Below are 25,737 nucleotides of genomic sequence, written 5' to 3'. Positions count from 1 at the left end.
AGGCTCTCCGCTATAGGCTCCATTCACTGTGGGTGCCGTGGTTTTGACAAATAGCTAATTGCCAGGGGTGCCAGGTGTCGGACCCCCATCCCATGTTGCCAGTTTCCCCCACCACCGTTTCCCATAGGTCCCCACCCTTCATTTGTTTACTACCAATGGGAAATACAAAGGTGTTCAGATTTTATGTGGTATATAGATTTTAAATGCGGTAGACAGTCCCTTTTCAATAGATAAGCTACCTGCTCACTCATTGGATCCCAGCAATCATCTTCAGGAAGACCTGTCAGTAAGTGTTAAATATCCCTGCAGTGCCACCACAGGATAGATGAAGTATTACAGTGTACCTACTCCTACTGATCAATGTATTGCACTGACATACTAGTTCCTCCAGGGTCTAGGGTGAGAGACGCTCTTTGTAGCCACATGGGCAATGACAGATAAGCACTTTAGATTTTTTTTACTTTTTTTTTTGGCGAAAAATTTTGTTCTATAGGTAGACAAAATAACATTGGGTAAAGTAAAACAGTGAAGCCGAGATGTGACCTCGGGATGGGTTATAGGCTATATATTGTACACGATAGAGAGTCGCCACCTGTACAGCAGCTTTTATTTGTAGATGTTTATATTGATATTAATACGACTTCAGGATGTGTGTGCCAACACCGAGAGGCCAGGAGGAAGGGAAACCTGCTAGTATTTTCCATCTTCTTCTTTTATATGACTATTTGTGTTTATTCTCTGCAGACAGGCGCAGAACTGGGAGCTGGAGGAACATATGTTCTGCTGACTCCAAATGATTGACAGCCTCCAAAAGATGGCGCGTTCCTCACCTCTGGCTGAGAGACAGATGTTGTAGCACCTAGTCCTTGCGTCGGGAAGACAGATAAAGAAAAATTAAGGAGCGATTGAAAGTCATTACCGCAATGCAGAGACAATTCTCATGGAGGGGAATCCACAGAACACAGGAAGCTTGTCAAGAGGAGCGGAGCCCGGGTCCACGTACAAGCCTGTGGTGCCTCTCCGAGGTGAAGCCCATTAATGTGGGCCTGATTTATGGGACTGCAAAGGGAGCTGGATGTGGGTCTACTGCTTGGAAGTAAAGACAGCTACAATACACTAATATATTATAGTGTATAGTCTATAGAAAGATGAGAAGCCGGTAAGGAGAGGGATTAAAATAATCACTTAGGAAGAAAAAATGGGCAAACAGGAACAATCTAGGGTCAATCTATCTATCTATCTATCTATCTATCTATCTATCTATCTATCTATCTATCTGTCTCATATCTATCTGTCTATCTATCTATCTATCTATCTATCTATCTATCTATCTCCTATCTATCTTCTATATCTATCTCATCTCTCTCTCATATCTATCTAATATCTGTCTGATATCTATCAATTAAATATCTATATATCTATTAGCTATCAATTAATCAATTAATGTCTATCTATCTATTTAGCTATATGTAATAAAGGTGGGCGGCACTCCTCGAAAAAGCCGTATGTAGGTGCCAGCGGACTAATCCCAGACCACTTGAAAATGGCGTAGGAGACGCCGAAACGCCGTGTATCACTTATGCTGTTGCTGTATATCGTTTGTTGGAATAAATTCACGTTATGCACGTTTTTTTCAACACTGGAGTGCTGCGGAGTATATTTTTCTCTATCTATTTAGCTAGTCATCTGATATACCGTAGCAGCAAAGCAACAAATGGATTTTGGGACCTGCAGATTTCTGTTATAGATTTTATTTGCGGATTTCATCAGGGGGATATGTGGCAGAAATCCAGAGCAGTGAGACCCTCACTCAGGGCCCCATGCGTAAGCCAGAGTGAAGAGCTGCTGCCCCCTGCTGTTCAGATGAGGCCACAATTTTTAATTTATGCGTCTCCACCCATACGCTATGGTACTTTATCCTCCCCTGCCCCTCACTGAAGAGTGGCCTCCTCGTGTGTGCAGATGTGATGGAAACGCTCATGTAGGCCTCAGCACATCCTCTTGGTGGCGCCATCGTCAGCTCACTGCTCTGATGCGCGGGGTAGGCCTCATCAGCCTCTGCCGTCCTTGCTCCTAATTGTGTAACAATACAATGTAATTTCGGTGATTTGTGTATACGATGCGCTCGGCCGCAGTTTCCACAGACAGACGCCTGTTTGATTCTTGTCCAGACACAAGCTCTACAGCTGCAGATTCCAAATGAAAAACTATTGTTTGTGAATGAGGTAATTTCTGAGCTGGCGGCTCGCTTCTAAGAGGCAGCATATTTATCTTTCCCTCAGGGCGTGCTTATCACACAATTCCCAGGCTTTGTAATGGGCCTCTGTAGCTTCCACCGCGTTATGAATATTCCTTACAATCATCTTCGGAAAGTGTAAATGGCTGATCCTCTGTGAGAGCGTCACATCCCCAGCTATGTCTCCCACATCCCCCAATCCAGCAAAGTCTGAGGTCGAGTTTGCAGCTGATATAATTTATGCATCCTCCATAAATAAGTGACCTGCCCAGGCTCCTGGCCAGTATCTTACACCTGTCTCTACCTGTGTCCAGTTACATAAAGATGTGTGTTTGCATTTGTTTTACAGCTGCATAACCCAACCAAACCCACCCTGAACTGGGACATGAGATCCATGGCCAAGCCATGGCCTGCAGCCATAATACAGACGCAAAAATGCATCCATATTAAGCTAGCAGGTAACGGGCTGATCCATGTGACTGCTACAAGGCATATACCTAACTGATGTTAAAAGCAGCTAAAGCAACATGGCTGCCCTCATAGCTGACAGGCAGCTATTCTTCCCTCAACTTCCCAAGTGGGCGTTTTCACAGGGGAGAATTCAGTAAAGCTGGTCATAAGTATTAACCATAATAATGTTTTAATGCTGACAGGTCCACTTTAAAGTATCACTGTCGTGTTTTTTTTTCTTTTTCTTCCAGAAATCAATAGTACAGGTGATTTTAAGAAACTTTGTATTTGGGTTTATTAGGCAAATATGGCATTATCTGCATTTAAAAAGACTTTCCCCAGGTCCCCCACCCTCTCCTCTCTCTCATTCACTGCTCATTATCAGGAAATCTTGACTCTTTTACATCAGTCGAGCCCTGTGTAACCTATGGAGAGGGGAGGGGGGAGGAGGGTGATTAGTCGCCAGCAGAGAGCAGAGATCAAAGGATTACACAGTGAGAGCTGTGCGAAAGCCGGTATTCAGAGGTCAGAGAGGTCAGTGCTGACTTCAGAGGAGATAGCCTGGGGATGTAGCTGTAAATTAACTCTTTGTTGTTCTGTTTTGGTGCCTCTCTGCCTCCACCCCTCTCCATAGAAAACCATGAGGACAGGGGGGGGAGAGCTTCAAATTGCTTTCTCATGATAAAAATGCATTTTTCAGCTAATAAACCCAATTCCAAAGTTTCTTAAAATCGCATGTACTATTGATTTCTGCAAAAAAAAAAAAAAAATTTAAACGACAGAGACACTTTAAGTAATTTTAGAATTGGCAGTCAGTGACCAACCTATTGTTGTCCAGCCATTGCAACACTATAACTCCCAGCAAGCCCTGACAGTCGATATGCTGGGAGCTGTAGTTTTGCAACAATTTTTGTAAACTATTGTCGCACAGGATGACTCCACTCTGCATATACTCACATGATATGAAGATCTCTCTTCTCTGTCCAGCGGTCTCGTAACGTACATGCGACCAGAGATGGGGTCAATGCTAAAGATCTCCATAGGCGGCTGATCAGCCCCGACACCAGTAATGCTGTATCGGATCATACTCTCTCTGTCCTTATCTGAGCGGATCTGAAACAGAAGTATAACAGCATACTTAGAAATATTGTATTTTACATGGCTTCCTATGCAATCATGTATACTTAATTGCGGTCGAACACTGGGTTGGGTGCAGTTTGGCAGTAGTGACTATGGTGGCCTTACCGTATTAGAATGTCCATGTGTAGAGCCATGGACTGGGGATACTAACAGAATACTAATAGATGCAAAAGCTTGCAATCGGATCCAGGGAGGTGACATACAACTTGAAGCCTGCACAGAGCTTGACACCAGTTGATTAAAAAACATTCTTTTTTCTCTGAAGTACCCCTTTAAATGGGGTTTTCCCATCTTAGACAGTTACTTATCTAATGACGACCAGTGGTGTGAGATGCATCATCATTATAGTGCATACATGCCATAAAGCGAGCTCTCACCCTTATTAAAGCACTGCATGTCATTGCTGCTTCAAGGATTGATGAGAGTAACATGTAGATTGTTTCCTCAGGTATGTGACACAGAGGAGATAGAAAACAATTACAGATACGGATATATATATATATATATATATATATATATATATATATATATATATATATACAGTACATGAAGGTCACTTTGTCAGATGTAGATTGCATCTGCCGACATTTCCCAGAAGATAATGAGCACATACAACGGTTAATCCGCGCCAGTCCTCCGCTCTTCTTCCATAATAGTCTCGCTCTCTGGTGATCCTTGCTATCACTTCTACACTCTCTCATCGATTCCTGCCGGACCTCTCGCTCTCAGACCTGAAGGTCACAGCACGGAGGCAACCATCTGTCTCGGCAATGGACAGACTCAGCGAGCACAGGTCATTATTGAAGAAGAGAGATAATTGAACCCATAATGCAAAGAACACATGTGTGACAACCTTAAGTAAGAGCCCGCTCCCAGTGTTATCTCTCCACCGCAACAGAGATTAATGAAGGGTTCTCATTAAAACCATATAAAAAAAAGTTCCATACCTGGCGCACAGAGTAATAAGAACATTAGTCATTGGCTTAGCAGACACGTCCCCATTAGGGAAGCCTATATATGGCAGGCATTGGGCTGATACACATTAAGACTGTCTTACAGTCACAAGATAAAGGTTTTATATGGTGGAGAGCCCATGAAGCTTATCTGATTTGCCGCTGACCTTGGATCGTCTTCTTGTCTTCTGCACTTTGTGGCATTTATAATACTAAGTATTCCTGCATGAAACTGATCCCAAACTTCTGCAAAGTCTCTATGAAGGGTAATGACTGACAAAGGTAAAAAAAAAAATGTGGCAGAAGAATATAGCATTGCTTACTTGTCTACCCTTGGTCTGCAAGTAGTCCCCATACTGTATACCTCCCTCCCCCTCTGTAGTTCTTCTTGCAGTGTCCAAAAGCAGGGGTTCCACTGCTGTATAGCATGTGTGTAGGTCGGTATTATTCAGTGTATATGCTCTGGAGTGAAGGTGTCTATCTGCACTCCCACCACTAGATGTCTCCCTATACTTTATGCACTAAATGGCACAGCTGAATGACTTTCCGGAGCCTGGAGGCTAGGACCCATCTGTGGGCTTCCAAGCCGATTGGAAAGAGTTCCAGTACTAGCCATGTTGGGCTAGTAACACCTGCATTGAGGCAACTGTAGATGGTGAGTAAGGACTAATCCACGCTGGGCTCTATCATCTTCTTCTACTTCTTCAAGCCCTTATAACTGAGAAAGGAGCTAAACAGTCAGCAGTTAGGTAAAAGCACTTAAAGCAGAGAACTCTGTTGCAAAACCTGCTAGGTTTCTATAGGGGTCACTAGCTAGCTAGCTTTACCCATAAGGTGGGGCTGTGTTCCTGGATTTGTGTCACTCTGTGCCCACCAACAGCAATAGGTGGATGTTCATAGCTGTGAATACAGATACAAGTTTATTGCCACTGACACTGAGAACCTGAGCATCTGTAAAGGCCCCCCTTAAGGTAGCCCACTGTCTATCAAGTCAGTTAAGTATATTGTAAGTAATAAAACACTTACTCTCAAGTATACCTACAGTCTATTTAAGTCTCAAGTATTATCCTTCAATATACCTGCTAGGAAGCAGTAAAAGTGATTGTCAAGTGATGTAAATATTTCAGGTCTAAAATATTTTAAGTGCCAAAAAGTGTTTCAAGGGATCTTAATCATAGGAAGTTAACTAGATATATCTGACGGTTAACTGTGCTGCATTTGTATTTGCACAGATTTGAGGTACAGGTGCAGCAGAGTTAACATTGAGTTGCATATGCACTCCAAAATGGTGCCCCAGAAAGATGCAACTTATCTTACACAAAACAAGTTATATAATAAGCAATAGCCTTCTGATTTGTGCTATGTTTTTGTAAGTCCAGTCACTTCCTTTATCAAAAAAACTTTAAAGATGTAGTTCAGCGAAACATTTTTTGTTTTCAAATCAACTGGTATCAGAAAGTGGCAGAGATTTGTGATTTACTTCTATTAAAAAAAAAAATCTCCAGTCTTCCAGTACTTATCAGCTGCTGTGAGTCCTGCAGGAAGTGGTGTATTCTGATCTGAAAGATTATTATTATTATTATTATTATTTTGCTGAACTACCTCTTTAAGAAAAAAAGTAGTCTTTACTTTTTGGAGGTTTTCAGGTGCTCTAAGCAAAGTATAAACTCTGGCTTATTATATTCTGCCAGTGTATTTAAATAGCGGTGTTCCCTGGCATCTGTAAGCTGGCACGCTCTGAGACAAGGAAGCCGCGCTGCAGCCCGCACGTGTGAAAATGACACTTCACAGAGCAGGAGAATGTACGGGGAGAAACATTTACCCGTCTGATGTAGGAGTTGCGCCTCTTTGAGTTTTGTACGATGTAGAAAAAGCCCAAATCAAGGATTTGCAGCTTCAAAACAGCAGGAACTTATTCAAATAGGTTTCATTTAGTTTTAATGTGAATTCATTTTATATTTATAATTCCTAATTAAAATGGATGAAAGAAGTTTTCTCTCTTCTGCGCTCACGTTGTTCAAAGTCTTGTTCTGAAGTAAGGGAAGTTTAGGGACATTTAAGGACCGCCTGGTGGATTCAGAATGAGGAACCCCTCACGTGTTGGGATATCGTTGGTGACAGCTAGATGGCGCTATGTCTTCTGTGTACAAATGCACTTTAATTATCAGTCAAAAGAACGGGGTCTTAAACTCAGGACCTACATCTACTGATCAAAGTGGAGACAAAGAGAGTCCCTCATGCATTACATAGCCAGTTTACTGATCTGAATAGACATAATGCAATACTTAATTCCAAATGGGGTAATGGTTCCCATATAATGTATTGGCTACGGAAAAAAGCAGCTATATACATTGGCTGTAAAGGTGCCCATACAGCCAAATCCTTGGAGCTTTATTGATAGTAGAGGTGCTGTATATAGCACTGTTATGTGTTAAAGTTGTATGGTAAGCTGCCATGGTAACAGACTACAAACAAGCCTTGTGTAGTCTGATCCAGCAGTGATATACTACTCTGTCCAATCAGTCCCCTACTTCTTTCTAAAGCAGGACTTATTTGTAGTCTGTAACCATGGAGGCTGTATGCACAACAGTAAGCTTTTAAATCAGGTTTGTATAGTGTCTCATGGTTTTTAGATGCACATTGCACTTTGTGCTCTGGGAATAACTTTTTATTGTTTTTCTATAGGCCATAACAGCAAACAGGTTTCCAGTTTGGGGTGTCGCCAAGAATGTGGTTGTCTATTGCATCGATTCGGCATGTGTACAGACCTCGGGAACGTGTTTCTCCAAGACTTGTGGTAGGGACTGTGTATTTTCATGGCTTATATGTGGTTTGAAGTTTCTCCCTTTATCTATTGTTCCCTAAATGGATTCCTCAAGTGTAAGATGTACTGCGCCGCGCGCATCAGGCAGCCACATAAATATTCATCAGGCAGCTGCCGAATGGCTGACCACTAATCCTTATTTATGAGCTGAGACGGGGAAACAGGCTGCAGGGAGTCCAGATTGTCTGAGAAGTCGTCGCCTACATAGAGTCTAGAACCACGTGGATGTATTGGTGGCTGATGACCATGTGATAGGACGGAGTAGGCCAAGGAGGTCCAGCAGGCTAGTCAGACCGAACCAAACGGCAGATGATGCAGTCAGAATGGCTACACATTAACACGTAACATATTAATACTGCAAATCCCCTCATGCTGTGAGCCTGTCCATCCCTAGCACTGTGCTAAATACTAGCAATACTCCCTTCAGTCTGAGCCTATTTTGGCCTGCACCAGAAAGGGGAAGCCTGGTCCCTTCTTCCCTCCACCCATAACACTGTAGCTAGGAAGACTTATCAGTTATTAAGGGGTTAAAGCGTATGTGCATCTTTGCTTATCTCCAATACAACTAAAATAATCACTGATGCCGCTCTGCCTATAGGCCCAAATACGAATCTCTTACTGTTTCGTGTATACAGCTCAATCACAGAACTATCTACCTTCATGGTAACAGGCTACAAACAAATCCTGTGTAGTCTCGTCCTCCCCTCTGTCTCTACTTGTATTGACTGGATGTAAGGTGACTGACATGACTGCAGGATCAGACTACACAACGCTGGTCTGTAGTCTGTTACCACGGAGACATATAGACCTGCATTGGAGCTGCATACACAAAATAGTAAGTGGTATTTAATCAAGATAACGTCAGAGATGCTTCATTGCTTATTTTACATACATCGAAATGATAAAAGTTTACAACAGAGCACGCTTTATCATTGGGCTTTAAACAGATTAAGTAATTCGTAATCCGCCGAGTTTGCTGTTTGACATGACTGATATAAAGATTCCTGGCTGACATGGTGTATGTGCACTGCCTGACATCTCCCACGGTGAGCACATACTCTGTGTCTAATATTAATGCTATTCCACCTTAAGCAGAAAACACAAAGCTGCTATTCCATCTCCCCAGATGGTGCCCCGCTGCCAGGCCATGAATGTACCTTGTACAGGGCTTGTTCTGAGCTCAAACTTTACAGCTGTCTGAGCACAAGTCTCCCAGGAACCGCCTGTGACCCTGGCATCCATATCCATGAACCTTGTCAATGACCATGTAGCCTGTAGTCAGTCACTCTGAACACTGGATATACATGGCCTGCTATGCTAAGCAGGAATAAGATATAGCAATATGTCCTATGCTTACAGTCAAAGATTCCAGATCTAGTGACTTTTGGGCAAACGGGATAAGCAGGTACAGGGGCGATGAATAAGAGGACAAAGGTTTTACTAAACCTGGACTCTTACTGTGCTTCGGAAGCCTCATTTACCGGCTTTTAAAAGCTTGTATTAAAGAGAAGAGATTTGTAATTTACTTCTATTAAGAAAATCTCAAGTCTTCTAGTACTTATCAGCTGCTGTATGTCCTGCAGGTAGTGGTGTATTCTTTCCAGTTTGGAGAGCAGGAGAGGTTTTCTATGGGAATTTGGGCATCAGAGAGCGCTGTGTCAGACTGGAGAGAATATACCACTATCTGCAGGACATACAGCAGCTGATAAGTACTAGAAGACTTAAAAAATTTTAATAGAAGTAAATTACAAATCTCTAGCACTTTCTGGCACCAGTTGATTTGAAAGAAGCCGTGGGCCTATTTACACCCCTGCTTTCCTGCTGACTGGTCCCCTTTAAGGGGTTTGGCAACAGTTACATTACAACAGTGTTTGAAATACCCCGAGTGTTGAGCTATTGCTGTTATATAATTGCTATATTGCCCTATGCACTTGTGACAGCGTCCCCTTCCTGTTCCATATTTTTTATGGCACCCCCTACTGTTACATACTTGTTACGTCACCACTGGAGATACATACTTGTTTCAACGACCCCTGTTTTTTTTTATACATGCTACGGTGCCCTTTTGTATTACATATTTTTATGACACCCCCTGGTGTTTTATAGTTGTTATCCCACCTATTGGTGTTAAATACTTAATATGGCGCCCTCTGCTGTTGCAAACTTGTTATAAAGCCCCCTGGTGTTACATACAAGTTACATCTCCCCTGATGTTACATATGTATTACCATAGTATATATCCTCATAACTTCGTCCCCAGATGTTCAATACTTGTTAGTGTGCCCCCAGGTGTTACATATTTATTACTGTGTCCCCAGATGTTATATCCTTGTTATGGCCCCCTTAATGATTATGACAGGACATGATAAGATTCCCTTTAGCCTTTTTAGACACATAAGGATTATTCTTATCAACTCTCCTTCATGTTTAACATACGGCAATCCTAACAATTGGAAACGCTTCCGCCACTGATTTATTAACATTTGTACAACGGCGCTGTGGAAGTCCCCAGCCCCCATGCTGAGGTCACATATGACACGAGACAACATAAGGCCCAGCACATGCTGCCACTACCGCCGCACCGCCGGAAAGAACATTCATTTATTAAACGTAACTAAGTGTCAAGAGCGTAGAGGAAAGAAAACAGGACACCCCCGATCCGGCGGCTCCAGAGGAGGAGAAGTGACAGAACAGCGGTGGGTCAGCGCAATTAAAAAGATTAATTAATTACTTCTATTTTTCATCATTTCAAAAAGAATTGCCCTGAGGGAGGCCTCAGCGGTGGAAATTGACACCTTGAAAAATGTAAGCCATATAATGAATTTCCTTAATTGCGCTCATTTGATTGCACTTGGGGAACGCGGAGACCAATTGCAGACTCAAATAGCATTTCCAAAAGCATTCTTCGCTCACCTCTCCTAACATTGTGGAGTACAGGCGGTATGCCAATCCACTTACAGGGACAGACATTCTAAAGTTTTTCCTTTGCAGCGTTGATGAGTCACGGTAAGAACCCAACCTGGGCCGTTCCATTGTAACTATCCCTAAATTTCCTGCACTGAAGTCGCTCACAACTAAGTTTCACCCATAGCAACAATGGAAAGCGTATAGGTTTAGTAGCTTTCGTAGTCCCTTTTTTGCATATTCTGCTCTGCATTCTAGACGCAACATGCTAACATGAGAACATTTGGGAATCCATTATAAATAATAACAATGACATAATCAAGGCTGGACTACCTTGGTCCACTGTTCTCTCTCACATGCCGGTATTTGGATCACTATTTATATGAGTATAAGCCAAAACTAGGAGTAAAATAATATATCCCCCAAGAATGGAAACCACTGTGTCTATTGATGTCACTCGATGCTCAGTGTAACAAAACTGGTTGGGCACTAGATGGCAGAATTGAGCTTTACCCAAAAGCAATTGCCCTTTCTGGGTCTTAAAGGTGGCTACCGGTACTTAGATACTTTCAAGACTTATAATGGAGACAGATTGTATGACAAGCATCCATAAAAATAAGCATACAAAGAAAGTATTGATACTCACAGATAACAAAAACAAGAATAGAAACTCACCAGTAGGTGACAAAGTAAATGATGAAAAAATGATGGGAAAAGTGAATGATGATAACTTACTTTGGATGCTATCCCTAAGCTTTGCCTATACATATTCCTAAACAATGACCATCACACCAAAAACCAAAAAGTTTCACTGTCCCTACAGAAATCCCTATGATAACTCTGATATAAAAACCACCCCTAGTAGAACAGCAAGCAGGAACTATGACAAGAGAAAAAGTGAACAGAAATGAATACAAGTAGCTAAGCAACTAGTACAGAGAATCAAAAGCAAGTCCGACGCAAGAGGTAACTAGACTAGAACAACACATAAAGAATGCTGGAAACAAAAGCACAGAGAAGTGGAAATTATGTTAATTTGTTTTCCCCAAGACCCATTGGCATCACAACATATGGGGTATTATCGCCCCTGCGAGCCCCTGGGATGAAGGAATATTTAATGAAGCAATCAAATTTTATTCCCCTCCTCCAGGAAGTATAAATAGGCCCCGCCTCCCTGGATCATCAGTCAATTATAAAGAATAGTAGCAGCAGGGAGGGAGTCTTGTGATGCCAATGGGTCTTAGGGAAAACAAATTAACATAATAATTTCCACTTCCCTTTCGTCCCATTGGCATCACAACATATGGGGAATTAGCAAGTACTGTCCCCATCGGGTGGGTTACTGATCACAGCAACATTAAGCACAGATTTTGCAAACGTTGTTCTCGTAGAACAAATGGACTCCAATCTATAGTGTTTTACAAATGTAGACAGAGAAGACCAGGTAGCGGCCTGACAAATATCCTCAAGAGGCACAGATGATCTTTCAGCCCAGCTGGAAGCCACCGCCCTGGCGGAAGTACGTCGTTGGAACGCAGAGTGCGTTCCACTTCGGCCCAAGGATGCAATTTACTGCTGAAAGCAGTGACTGACCTGAATGAAGAAAATGTAATATACACAGCCTGAAAACCTGGATCCTGCGAAGGATATCAAGTTAGCCGGAACCTTACAGGTACTAAAAAAACACACGGGTTTTAAGGAGGAGGGACAAAGTCCCCTAGGGCTACACAGAAATGAAGAAAAAAAGACTGATGATCCAGGGAGGGGGGGCCTATTTATACTTCCTGGAGGAGGGGAATAAAATTTATTTGATTGCTTCATTAAATATTCCTTCGTCTCAGGGGCGATAATACCCCATATGTTGTGATGCCAATGGGACGAAAGGGAATAAGCTATAATCCACACCATATCGCAAAGGCCAGGGATAAACAGTAAAACCAGCCCTGAGGAGTCATGACCAACTGATCCAGAGTAAGGGTTCATTTACACAGAAGGATTATCTGACAGATTATCTGCCAAAGATTTGAAGCCAAAGCCAGGAATGGATGTGAAAAGAGGAGAAATCTCAGGCTTTCCTTTATGACCTGATCTCTGTTTATAGTCTGTTCCTGGCTTTGGCTTCAAATCTTTGGCAGATAATCTGTCAGACAATCTTTCGGTGTAAATGGACCCTCACAGATCAGGTCCAACTATCAGGAAGATGAAATAGCAGGACTATTCCCGCTATCTGTTACACTGAGCAGCTGCTACACTGCCTTTATTCCCTTACACTTTAGACACTTCTTTAAAGGGGGGCTTTATCTACTGTTAGTTTTACCAGCATTGTATCCTATGTAAAGCGACTCGTTGTTCTATACCCACAATAGCCACATAGATTTATGTCTTCATTGTCATTTTCCTGCCAGAACAGCTATTTGACAAGACACAAGGCCAGAAATCCCCTACTTAGTGTTAAAGAAGCTTTAAAAACCAATTCCCGGGCTATAATAATAAGTGAAAACAACAGTGGCTTTATACAGGCACATGCTATATTCGTCTTCTGACTGATGATACTTGTAGATGGAATTTTATCCTTAAAGATACATCACAAAAATCCTGTAATCTCAGCAGATTCACGTGTCGCCTAGATATGTCGGCTGCTTATTACTACAAACCTGGAAGATCCGAATAAGTGACTGCAGTAGCACAAGGGCCCTGAAGAGTCCGCTAATGTCATTTAGTCTAAGTGAAGTGTGTACACAGTGCGGAGCCGCCTGGATGAGACTGTCAGCATGGCAGCAGCAGGCACAGTGGGTGAGGGCACAGCGCTCCATCGCTTTGTCAGCACCTCAGAGTTTTACCTTTCAGAGGGGAATGATGGGATAATTTACATTGTATCTGGCCAGCAATAATTCTGCCTCTCCCATTATAAAGAATGGTCCTTAGGTGATTACAGTGTCAAATCGAACATGAGTCAGAAAGCCATAGGGGCTAGTAACATGATACAGGCTCACAGTGGACAGAGGGATCGGCGGCTGAAGACCAAAACATTCACAGCTTCTGTACATCATAGGTGGGAGCTCCCAACCATCTGGTGCAGCACAGTGACAAGCTACTTATTTCATAAGCAACGGGGGCATCTAATCTAGCTCCATACTGTAATATTATTATTATACTCTACAGGACTATTATTTCTCTCCAGTACTCCTCTTAACTCTGCAGGTGAGATCCTTCTTCCTCCCACTGCACAAGTGTCATTCCTACTCCTCCATCTGTGCATAGGATCCTTGAGCCTCCATCTGTGCAGTTTATTCCTACTTTTTCTATGGTCAGAAATAAGCCACATCATCTCTCCTATGTCATCTGGTCAGGCAAAATCCATTCCTCTCTCATTTGTATAGGTAAAACTCTTCTTCCTCCCTCGTCTTAAAAGATAAGATTCCTTGTCCCTCCTCTGTACATGTGTGCTCCTCTTCCTTCCTCCTCTGTACAGGTGTGCTCCTCTCCCTCCCTCCTCTGTATAGATGTGCTCCTCTGTACATGTGTGCTCCTCTTCCTCCCTCCTCTGTACATGTGTGCTCCTCTTCCCCCCTCCTCTGTACATGTGTGCTCCTCTTCCTCCCTCCTCTGTACATGTGGTTCTCTTCCTCCCTCCTCTGTAAAGGTGTGCTCCTCTTCCTCTTTCCTCTATACATGTGTGCTCCTCTTCCTCCCCCCTCTGTACATGTGTGCTCCTCTTCCTCCCTCCTCTGTACATGTGTGCTCCTCTTCCTCCCCCCTTTGTACGTGTGCTCCTCTTCCTCCCTCCTTTGTACATGTGTGCTCCTCTTCCTCCCTCCTCTGTACATGTGCTCCTCTTCCTCCCTCCTCTGTACATGTGTGCTCCTCTTCCTCCCCCGTCTGTACATGTGTGCTCCTCTTCCTCCCTCCTCTGTACATATGTGCTCCTCTTCCTCCCTCCTCTATACATGTGTGCTCCTCTTCCTTCCTCCTCTATACATGTGTGCTCCTCTTCCTCCCTCCTCTGTACATGTGCTCCTCTTCCTCCCTCCTCTGTACATGTGCTCCTCTTCCTCCCTCCTCTATACATGTGTGCTCCTCTTCCTCCCTCCTCTATACATGTGTGCTCCTCTTCCTCCCTCCTCTATACATGTGTGCTCCTCTTCCTCCCTCCTCTGTACATGTGCTCCTCTTCCTCCCTCCTCTATACATGTGTGCTCCTCTTCCTCCCTCCTCTATACATGTGTGCTCCTCTTCCTCCCTCCTCTGTACATGTGCTCCTCTTCCTCCCTCCTCTGTACATGTGCTCCTCTTCCTCCCTCCTCTGTATAGGTGAAGAGTATAATATGATCCCCTTTGTATAGATATGATTCTTCTTCCTCCCTCTTCTGTATGATTCCTCGGCTTACTTCTCTGTACAGGTGTGCTACCTCTCCTTTTCTCCTCTATAGGCGTGATTTCTTCTATACAATCTGTGCAGATATAGTTCCACTTCCTCCGTCTATAGTTGGAATCCATTTTTCCTTCCTCAGTACAGGCATGATCCATACTCCCTCCCCTTCCCCTCTGTTTTCCTCTTTTCCCATTGCACTTGTATGGTGTTCCTTCCTTCCTTGCAGATGTACCCACTCCTCACCAGTAGTATGTTCATGGAGTGGCGATGCAGTTTTAATGAAATCCTCCAAATCTTTTCTCTCTCCCTTGCAGACATCCCGCCAGCTGCAGACATGCTAATCACAAGCCGGGATGACTCGCATTCACAACACCTTTTGTCTGTTCAAATAGGCAATTACCTCAAAATTAAAGGCTCCTTTAATGGAAAAATAGAAAAAAAAATCTGCAGCCCAAATTGTTCTAAAGACAAGAAGCCTTGGTGATTGAGTGCTGAGTGTTCTTCTTTATTTCCATATAGATACAATTCTCCACAACCTGTTATCATAAAGGGGATAATTCAAAGCATACGGAGATTTCCAGAACAATGCAGCGGAGTCCATAAAAAAAACAACCAAGAGACAAATGGAAAGTGTATGTTCTTCCAAGCACAGTAACAATAATGTAGACTTAGGGATCACAATTCCAGTCCAGGCGAATTGTCAGGGAACGTGAATGTAAATGTCTAACATTTATTACTTATCCTGCACTCTCCTTCCGGATGCCAATCTTCTTCTGCATCTTGCAGGCTTACGTTCTGTTGAAGGTCCAATGCCTACCCCAGACTCCAGCCACAGCCCATGTGCCCCGGGCTTCTTTAAGACCGTCCCCCATCACTTCTCCAATTGTTCGGTTCCATTTTAGTACTGTATCAGCCTGGCGTTTGTTCTTAAAGGGGTTATCCAGTGCTACAAAAACATGGCCACTTTCCCCCTACTGTTGTCTCCAGTTTGGGTGGGGTTTTGAAACTCAGTTCCATTAAAGTAAATGGAGCTTAATTGCAAACCGCACCTGAACTGGAGACAACAGTAGGGGGAAAAGTGGCCATGTTTTTGTAGCGCTGGATACCCCCTTTAACTGTATGTTGTTATTTAGCCCCCAACTTCACCTCTGCCTTTTAATCCCTGAGTTCTGCTTGCCTTGACCTGTGCAACTTATGTCTATTTCAGTCACTGCCCTGGTAACATGACTTGTCACTTCTTTATTTATGAGCCAGACATTGCTATGGCTATTATAGGGATAGCAACCTGAGGAATCCCTTTGGTAAAAATTAGAGATGAGCGAACCGGGTACGGGTTTGAGTCGATCCGAACCCGAACGTTCGGTATTTGATTAGCTGGGGCTGCTGAACTTGGATAAAGCTCTAAGGTTGTCTGGAAAACATGGATACAGCCAATGACTATATCCATGTTTTCCACATAGCCTTAGGGCTTTATCTAAGTTCAGCAGCCACGGCTAATCAAATGCTGAAAGTTCGGATTGACTCGAGCATGCTCGAGGTTCGCTCATCTCTAGTAAAAATCTTACCCCCTTGGAGGGTGTTTTTATACCAGAAAGATCAATGGCCTCTATTCAGTACTTAAGTACATGAGACCGGCCATTCCGTGACCCGGCCGGGGTCATGGAATGGCCGGATGTTCACGTTGTGTGAACATACCCGCAATCCATTAGTGACCCAATGGGTCCACATTTCTTTTTGGCTGTATTACATCATGACTGTCCTTAAAAGGCAACTCCAGCGAAAATATTTTTCTTTCAAATCAACTGGTTTCAGAAAGTTATATAGATTTGTAATTTACTTCTATTAAAAAATCTCAAGTCTTCCAGCACATATGACCTGCTGTATATGTCCTGTAGGAAGTGGTATATTCTCATCAGTCTGACACAGTGCTCTCTGCTGCCCCCTCTGTCCATGTCAGGAACTGTCCAGAGCAGAAGCAAATTGCCATAGAAAACCTCTCCATAGACAAAGATACGGAGGACATAAAGCAGCTGATAAGTACTGGAAGACTTGAAATTTTTTAATAAAAGTAAATAACAAATCTCTGGCACTTTCTGACACCAGTTGATCAGTCCAGGACGTAGCACAGTACTAGATCACCATATGTCCTGCCCTGACCGCGCATAGCTGGGTGATCGTCCCCACCATTGTTAGCGCTGGCATTATACATTACATAAATAAACACTACTTGTGTCTAAATCCATCTCGTGTCTGCTCGGAGTTTGTTGAAGTAGCAGCATATGGTGCTGGAGCATTCTGCCAGAACAACTTGTCTTGCTAGTCATCATGTGGGAAGCTGCAGGAGATGCCAGTGATGTGTGTGAAGTTACAGATCTTGCGGTTTGAGGCTGACTGTCTGGGATTCTGTCTGCTGCTTCTCTCCTCCTCAGCAGACTACAGTAATCTCTCTGTATCCTCGCTGTCAGCATGAGCGGGAAGGGAGCAACAGATCCGCACATTGCAGGATAAAGGGTTAATGGCGATGCCGTATCTCCTGGCTAGATGCATCTGCAAATTATTCTGTATAGCACAGACAATTGGGGAGTCGTAAGATCATCACCAAGAAGACGAATAATGAAACCCAAACGTCTTGGTGGTTAGCATTGTGATGCTGGGGTCCTGGGTTAGGACGTCCAACCTAGGGCCACATATGGATGCAGTCTGCATGTTCTTTGTGTTTTCTCACCTGGCCACCTCTGGAGTGCCTTATGTCCCCTAGAACAAAGAGTTGTCCTTATGACCCAACAACTTCCATCAGGGGACAATCGGAGGGCTACTATACACTCCAGTCCCAATGAAATCTGCAAGATTGGCGATTGGCCACTGAGCCTATTACACAGCTCAATAATCGTGCAGTCAAGACTGCAAGGGATACAAACCTGTGCACTTTCCTGGTGTTCTCCTGCCGCTTCAGAGCGGCCTATCTAAGCTGACAGGCCGTTCAGCAATCACTGGTCATGGTGGTCCGGCCAGTGATTGGCCGAGCGGACTGTCAGCTCAGACAGGCCGCTCTGAAGCTGTAGCCACGGGACAGGGAAGCAGAGTGCAGAATATTGGGAATGTGTGGACAGGTAATGTATTAGCTGTTTGGGCAAGGAATGCATGGACATCGCTAATGATGTCCATGCTGCCCTTGGTAAACAATTATCGGGCCCTTGCTATAATAGGACCAGTAAACAGATTGGCGCTCGTTTACAATATTGATCAGGCCTTCATCGACCTGTCTAATAAAAGGACCCTGAGAGACCCTCTTTCTAGCTGCTTTACATGCTGACAAATAGAAGTTGTTCCTAAAATTTCCTATTAGGGTCTGTGACAATGGGTTTCCTAAATTGGACAACCCCTTTGCTAAATAAGCAATGAGATACTGTATGAAGACAGTCATGCTATAAGATCAGGTGTATGTAAACACATCATGGGTACAGCGTCCTCAGGTGATGCTTAAGGATGCTACAAGATACCGCTTCTGGCCGCCATATTTGTACCATTTAGAGCATTGTCACGTCCCATCTCCCACACAGATGAAAGCACTCTCCTGACAGAAGACACGGCAGGCTAGATGCTCGATTTCATGATGGGATTAGAAGCTAATCCTGGACCATGGAGAATGCACTCGCCTCTAACACATGCAAGAACGCTGAATACTTCTCTGTATAAGTACACTTTGACTGGAATGTTCTCACAGAGATGGTATTAATAGTGATAGAGGCAGCGGCATAGGAAACCATGACTCCATTATTCTTCATGCAACAAGCACAATGTATAAAGGATGGGTTACAGGCTTATGAGGTTAGCCCGAGCTTCATACATGATGCCTGTGGTTCTCCAGCTGCCCTGCCAGCCAGATTTGTACTACTGAGATTGCTCGACGGTCGAGTCCTATAGACTATAGTGAACAAAATGGTGGCCCAGTATGCATGCTCCTGCTCCATTCACCTGGGGACAGAATCGACTTCAGTTCTTGTTAGGCTGAGTTCACACTTTTTTGCAATCCGTTTTTTTCATCCGTTTTTGCAAGAAAAAGGATGAAAAACTGATGCTAAAAAAGGATGAAAAACTGATGATCCGTTTTTTCCATTGACCTCCATTATAAAAAAAAACAGATCAAAACGAATCCGTTTTTGATCACGTACACAAAAAAAAGTCGACCTCATTTTTGTGTCCGTTAGAAAAAAAACTGATCCGTTTTGATATTTTTTTTTCATAATGGAAGTCAAAGGAAAAACAGATCAAAACAGATGCACACAATTGCATCCATTTTTTCCATCCGTTTTTTTTTTTTGTTGCAAAAAACGATAAGAAAAACTGATTGCAAAAACGTAGTGTGGACCCAGCCTAGTTCAACCACTGGCAGCCCACCGATCAGCTAGTTTTTGACTCTCTTGAAATGAATGGGAACTAGAAGTGACCTCACTAGCCCTCCTCTCTGCTTCTTGGAATCATTGGGGTCCCATAATGGGTTAAAAAGAGAAGGGAGTAGTGTAAAGCTAGATTTAGCTACTGCAAAAGTACAGTGTTACAATGGCGGCCATGTCCGTATACATCTGTTGCTATATACCTTCATATGAAGGTGCAGTGTTACAATGGCAGCCATGTCCGTATACATCTGTTGCTATATACCTTCATATGAAGGTGCAGTGTTACAATGGCAGCCATGTCCGTATACATCTGTTACTATATACCTTCATATGAAGGTGCAGTGTTACAGTGGCGGCCATGTCCGTATACATCTGTTGCTATATACCTACATATGAATGTACAGTTTGCACAGGTGCCTACAAACACAGCATTTTCTCAGTTACTGTATGTCTTAATCCAGTTGTGCACGACTTGTGGACCTCTAGCTGTTGCAATTCTACAATTCCCAAGTTGCCTGGCCAGCCAAAGTATCCAGGCATGATGGGAATTGTAGTTGTGCGACAGCTGGAGGGCCGCAGGTAGTGCACACTTTCCTAATCTATTGGTAACACAATACATTATATTTCCTATTTGTTCTGATAGTTAGAGTTACTTCTTGAAGTGGAGCTGAGTGAGTCCTATCTCCCTGCACAAGTGGTCTCAGGGTGCAGACTGGGAGCCCCCCGCCATAACACATACCCAATTTCTACCAGTTGACAGCTACACAAACCCTTAAGTGTTTTTCCAAATGAGCAAATTTTCAGCCTAAAAAAACAAGTTAAAAAAAATGACACCACCAGATGCCGTTAACACAAACATTTGGCGAAGGGGCGAAACAGCTTCCGTCTGTAAATAAATCGCACAACCCGCGTAGTATCAAATCCCAGATCTGGAAAATCGCTCATCAGCAAAGTGAGCTGACAGGACGATTAAACACGGGGGCAGATGCGAGAGGCGTCCTTAAAACGTTAAATGCAGTAATAAAATGAGAGAGAGATGTGCAAGCACATCCTGTTGTCTCCCGGCGGCCGGAGGAGAGCGACTTTATCTGCACGCCGTCCAATCAACTCCGAGCTAAGCAGGAAATTAAATGCACAGACACCCAACGGGAGCTAATACAGAAAGAATTGGATTTGTAGCAGTTATCTGCGGCTCCCGAGCGCTGGGGAGATGTGCAATTAGCCAAGCCAATGCTGGAGAGCAACCGCACTGACGCTTCCATCATTCACATCTGACCTAATGACAAAGAGTTCTGTTGTTGTTATTGGCACATTTGTGATCAATTACAAACACAGCGCCCCCTGGTGATCATATGAAGAACTTTGCAACAATCAACATTAACCCTTTAGAACAGAGATCTCCAACCTGCGGCTCTCCAGCTGTGGCTAAACAACAACTCTCAGCATAGGCATGCTGGGAGTTGTTGTTTCGCAACAGTTTGAGAGCCACAGGTTGAAGACCACTGCTGTAGTACTTGTAAACATGAGGACCGAGCCATATTTTTTTTTAATGAGCTAATAACTTATGAAACTTAAACTTATCCAAGTGATTTAGAGATTGTTTTCTCTTCGTGTATCAAAAAAAGGAGATAAGAAGTCACATTTACAATATGTCTACTTTATGGCAGCATTATTTGGTAAGGATGGCAACAACAGCCATACTTTTGGCGCGGTGGAACAATGCCTTACTTTCAATGGGATCCCAGCCGGAGCATATACACATCGTATACGCTCCGGCCGGGATCCCATACGAGGCCGCAAATAACTGACATGTCAGTTTTCTGCGGCCGGAATTCAGTGAATTGCGGCCGCAGAAAGACCTGTCAGTTCACACAGTGAAGCGAGCGGCTCCGGCTGCTTACTTCACTGTGTGCTATGGGAAGCTCTGATGCGGGCGCGTACTGATGCACCCGCATCAGAGCTCTGCGGCTGGAAAGATCATCCGGCCGGTACCTAAGTACCAGCCGGGATGATCCGGCCAGAGACCGGCCGTTCCGTGACCCGGCTGGGTCACGGAACGGCCGGTCTCTTACGTAGTGTGAACATAGCCTTAGGATGTGATAGGGCTTAGCAAAAATTAGGGACAGCAACAGGGTACAGTCACCGGGATGACTAAAGGTGGACAGGGAAGACTATCAGATACAGCAACAGGAGACGAAGGAGACTATTAGATGCAGCAACAGAGGACAGGGTAGACTATTAGATACAGCAACAGGGAACAGGGAAGACTATTAGATACAGCAACAAAGGACAGGAGAGACTATTAGATACAGCAACAGGGGACAAAGGAGACTATTACATACAGCAACAGGGGACAGGGGAGGCTATTAGATACAGCAACAGGGGACAGGGGAGGCTATTAGATACAGCAACAGGGGACAGGGGAGGCTATTAGATACAGCAACAGGGGACAGGGGAGGCTATTAGATACAGCAACAGGGGACAGGGGAGACTATTTGATACAGCAACAAAGGGCAGGGGAGACTATTAGATGTAGCAAAAAGGGACAGGAGCAACAATGAAGATAGGAAGGTGTTAATTTGTGTCTGTGTATATTTTATTCTGTACTGTGTCAGGGATGTTTTTCTCTCCCGGCTCTGAATTCCCATACACAACGCTGCCAGAAGCCCGCCCCTCCTGTCATTTCACATTGCAATTGGTCTGTCTGTAAATAGATTGTTTTGCAATTGGTCTGTTAGTAAAGACTGACCAATCACAGCGATCTCTGGCGAGTAGTGATAGGTCCCTGTCTGGCTGCCAAGACCTGTTTCCGATTAAAGTTAAACGGTGTATGATTTTGCACAGCGTTGGTTTATCGAATTCACGTGTACATGGGATTGTGCTAACCTGCAGCAACCAGAATGTACATGCACGTGAGTTTGCATTAAGGAGTAAAATGAGAGAAGCCAGGCCAACCTTATAAAGGCCACGTCTTATAAGTGAGTAGTGACCAGCACCAGCACTGATTCTTTCTGATATTCTGGGTTGGGGGGGGGGTGCCAAAAAGGTAAGGGGCCCACTCTCCAGGGCTATGCACCGCGCCCGCCAATGTATTAAAACGGCCCTGCCTGAAACCCATTGAAAACTTTTCTAATGTGATCAACAGGAAGATAAATGGGCACGAAACTGAGCTAAGCCAGAAGTTTTGTAACAGGCGTGGCATAAAGTTACCCAACGGCAAAGTGACAGACTTGTGGAAAGCATTTTTATCGGAAATTGGTAAAATGTTGTTAGCAAAAAAATAAAATAAAAATTTTTAACCAAACCCATAAATTGTAAAACTAGAGAAAATGATCATTTTTCAGCAGGCTCTATGGTTATACTGTATATGCAATGAATGTCTGCTCTGTCTAAGGATCATACAGGTGAACCAGCAATGAAAGAGTTAATGCCATCCCCACATATGGCATGCAGCTGACGGGTAAATGACAGGTAGGCACATCAAACAACACACTGCCCGCACCCCCCCGGCTGCATACCCCAGCGATAAATGAAATCTCCAGATATCAAATTAATGAGGAAAATCTAAAATATTAATATATTCTAATTGAATGTTCTCCAGCAAATTATCCAGATATTCTGCAGCCAGTCTCCGAGAACTGCCCTGCTGCATTAATACATAGATGAGGAGCTGGGGGGGGGAGCTGCCGGAGGGAGCGGCCGCAGCAGCAGCAAAATCAGCCCTGACATTAGAATAAAATAATCCCTATAAGTATGACCGAGATGAAGAGGGGGAGAGGAAATAGCCCATCTTAGCAATAAAAGTTTCCACATTTCCTCTGACTGATTTAATCGTATTGTAGTAGACAGCCGGGATGGGACGTGATGGGACTCATATCTTCCAATCCCCCAGGCACCGGTAAGGGCAGTATATACTGTATATCCCCCAGGGCAGGTATCAATACAATATGTATAATTACTGGGAAGGAATCAGAATTATGCTGTGACTGCAATTTACATTGTGCGCTACTGAGCCGGCATCAGACATGTCAGCCTCAGGCCAGGCCAGGCCTGCGGGAGGAGGTGGGGGAGGGGATGGGAATCTGGGGGCGAAGGGGGGGGGGGGGTGAGGGGTAGTATTATATTATGGATAATAGAGACCTGCAGGTAAGTGGGTGAGGGGACTGTAATCTGGGGGCGAAGGGGGGTGAGGGGTAGTATTATATTATGGAGAATAGAGGCCTGCAAGAGAAGGTGGGTGAGGGGATGGGAATCTGGGGGCGAAGGGGGGTGAGGGGTAGTATTATACTATGGATAACAGAGACCTGCAGGAGGAGGTGGGTGAGGGGATGGTAATCTGGGGGAGGGGGAGGTAGTATTATATTATTGATAACAGAGACCTGCAGGAGGTGGGTGAGAGGACTGTAATCTGGGGGGGGGGTTAGTATTATATTATGGATAACAGAGACCTGCAGGAGGTGGGTGAGAGGACTGTAATCTGGGGGGGGGGGGTTAGTATTATATTATGGATAACAGAGACCTGCAGGAGGTGGGTGAGAGGACTGTAATCTGGGGGGGGGGGTTAGTATTATATTATGGATAACAGAGACCTGCAGGAGGAGGTGGGTGAGGGGATGGTAATCTGGGGGAGGGGGAGGTAGTATTATATTATTGATAACAGAGACCTGCAGGAGGTGGGTGAGAGGACTGTAATCTGGGGGGGGGGGGGTGTTAGTATTATATTATTGGTAATAGAGACCTGCAGGAGGTGGGTTAGGGGACTGTAATCTGGCGGTGGGGGGTAGTATTATATTATGGATAACAGAGACCTGCAGGGGGTGGGTGAGAGGACTGTAACCTGGGAGAGGTAGTATTATATCATGGATAACAGAGACCTGCAGGAGGTGGGTGAGGGGACTGTAATCTGGAGGGGGGGGGGGTAGTTTTATATTATTGATAATAGAGACTTGCAGGAGGTGGGTGAGGGGACTGTAATCTGGGGGGGGGTAGTTTTATATTATTGATAATAGAGACTTGCAGGAGGTGGGTAAGGGGACTGTAATCTGGAGGGGGGGGGGGGGTGGTAGTATTATATTATGGATAATAGAGACCTGCAGGTAAGGTGGGTGAGGGGACTGTAATCTGGAAGGGGGGGGGGTATTATATTATGGATAATAGAGACCTGCAGGAGGAGGTGGATGGGGGACTGTAATCTGGGGGGGGGGGAACTATTATTTAATGGATAACAGAGACCTGCAGGAGGAGGTGGATGGGGGATTGTAATCTGGAGGGGGGGGGGGTAGTATTATATCATGGATAACAGAGACCTGCAGGGGGTGGGTGAGGGGACTGTAATCTGGGGGGGGGGTTAGTATTATATCATGGATAACAGAGACCTGCAGGGGGTGGGTGAGGGGACTGTAATCTGGAGGGGGGGGGTAGTATTATATCATGGATAACAGAGACCTGCAGGGGGTGGGTGAGGGGACTGTAACCTGGGAGAGGTAGTATTATATCATGGATAACAGAGACCTGCAGAAGGTGGGTGAGGGGACTGTAATCTGGGAGGGGTAGTATTATATCATGGATAACAGAGACCTGCAGGGGGTGGGTGAGGGGACTGTAACCTGGGAGGGGTAGTATTATATCATGGATAACAGAGACCTGCAGGGGGTGGGTGAGGGGACTGTAATCTGGGAGGGGTAGTATTATATTATGGATAACAGAGACCTGCAGGGGGTGGGTGAGGGGACCGTAATCTGGAGGGGGGGGGGGGGGGTACTATTATATTATGGATAACAGAGACCTGCAGGAGGTGGGTGAGGGATTGTAATCTGGGGGGGGGGGGGTTAGTATTATATCATGGATAACAGAGACCTGCAGGAGGTGGGTGAGGGGACTTTAATCTGGGGGGGGGGGGGAGTATTATTGCACTCATGAAACGCTGATCTAAGCTTCTTGCAGGAACTGTGGGATTTCCTATCAATATTGTGTATCCTGCAATACGCTTGTTAGGCCACTGATGAGCAGCAGGTGAATAACGCCATCTTTTAGGGCGGATTCTGTGAACCCCTTTATACTGCAGCTTGTGATCTCATATTCTAGCTATACTTATGCATTTAGCACCCAGCTGTCAGCCGCCTGCCATGTCAGGTCCTCCCCTCCTCCTGTCACTTGCTGGAATCTGGGCTGGAGATTAGGGGAACAGACAGATTTTCTTGTCTTCCTTCCCTTTCCAGACCATTAAAGAGCAGCCGTGAACTGATTATATCTGGGCTCACACAGAGCTCTTCTTCCTGACCTGGCGGCAGGGGACCACATGTGGGTCAGAGACCTGACGGCATTGGTGACAAATAAGCCAGGACCAAGAAAACATCAGAGTTAAGACGCAGTGGGTGGTCCCCATAGCTGGCTGCTTAATCTGCGCCTTTAGCAGTGGGGTCTCCAGACATAACAGGTAGGCAGTGCCGGGGGGTGGCAGG

General features: G+C 44.5%; 1 protein-coding gene across 4 annotated transcripts in view; it reads right to left on the bottom strand.

Annotated features, from left to right (window-relative positions):
• CDH4 (cadherin 4) overlaps positions 1–25,737 on the bottom strand; it is a 557,258-nt gene that overhangs the window by 56,356 nt on the left and 475,165 nt on the right. For all 4 annotated transcript variants that reach the window (XM_069952222.1, XM_069952223.1, XM_069952224.1 and 1 more), the window contains one exon: positions 3,644–3,799. In XM_069952222.1, coding sequence (XP_069808323.1) covers positions 3,644–3,799 — 156 coding nt within the window. The remainder of the gene's footprint in view (positions 1–3,643; positions 3,800–25,737) is intronic.

This window comes from Dendropsophus ebraccatus, chromosome 14, assembly GCF_027789765.1.
Source record: "Dendropsophus ebraccatus isolate aDenEbr1 chromosome 14, aDenEbr1.pat, whole genome shotgun sequence".
Lineage (NCBI taxonomy): Eukaryota > Metazoa > Chordata > Amphibia > Anura > Hylidae > Dendropsophus > Dendropsophus ebraccatus.
The sequence above is the reverse complement of the archived record's forward strand: the minus strand, read 5'-3'. Positions and strand labels throughout refer to the sequence as shown.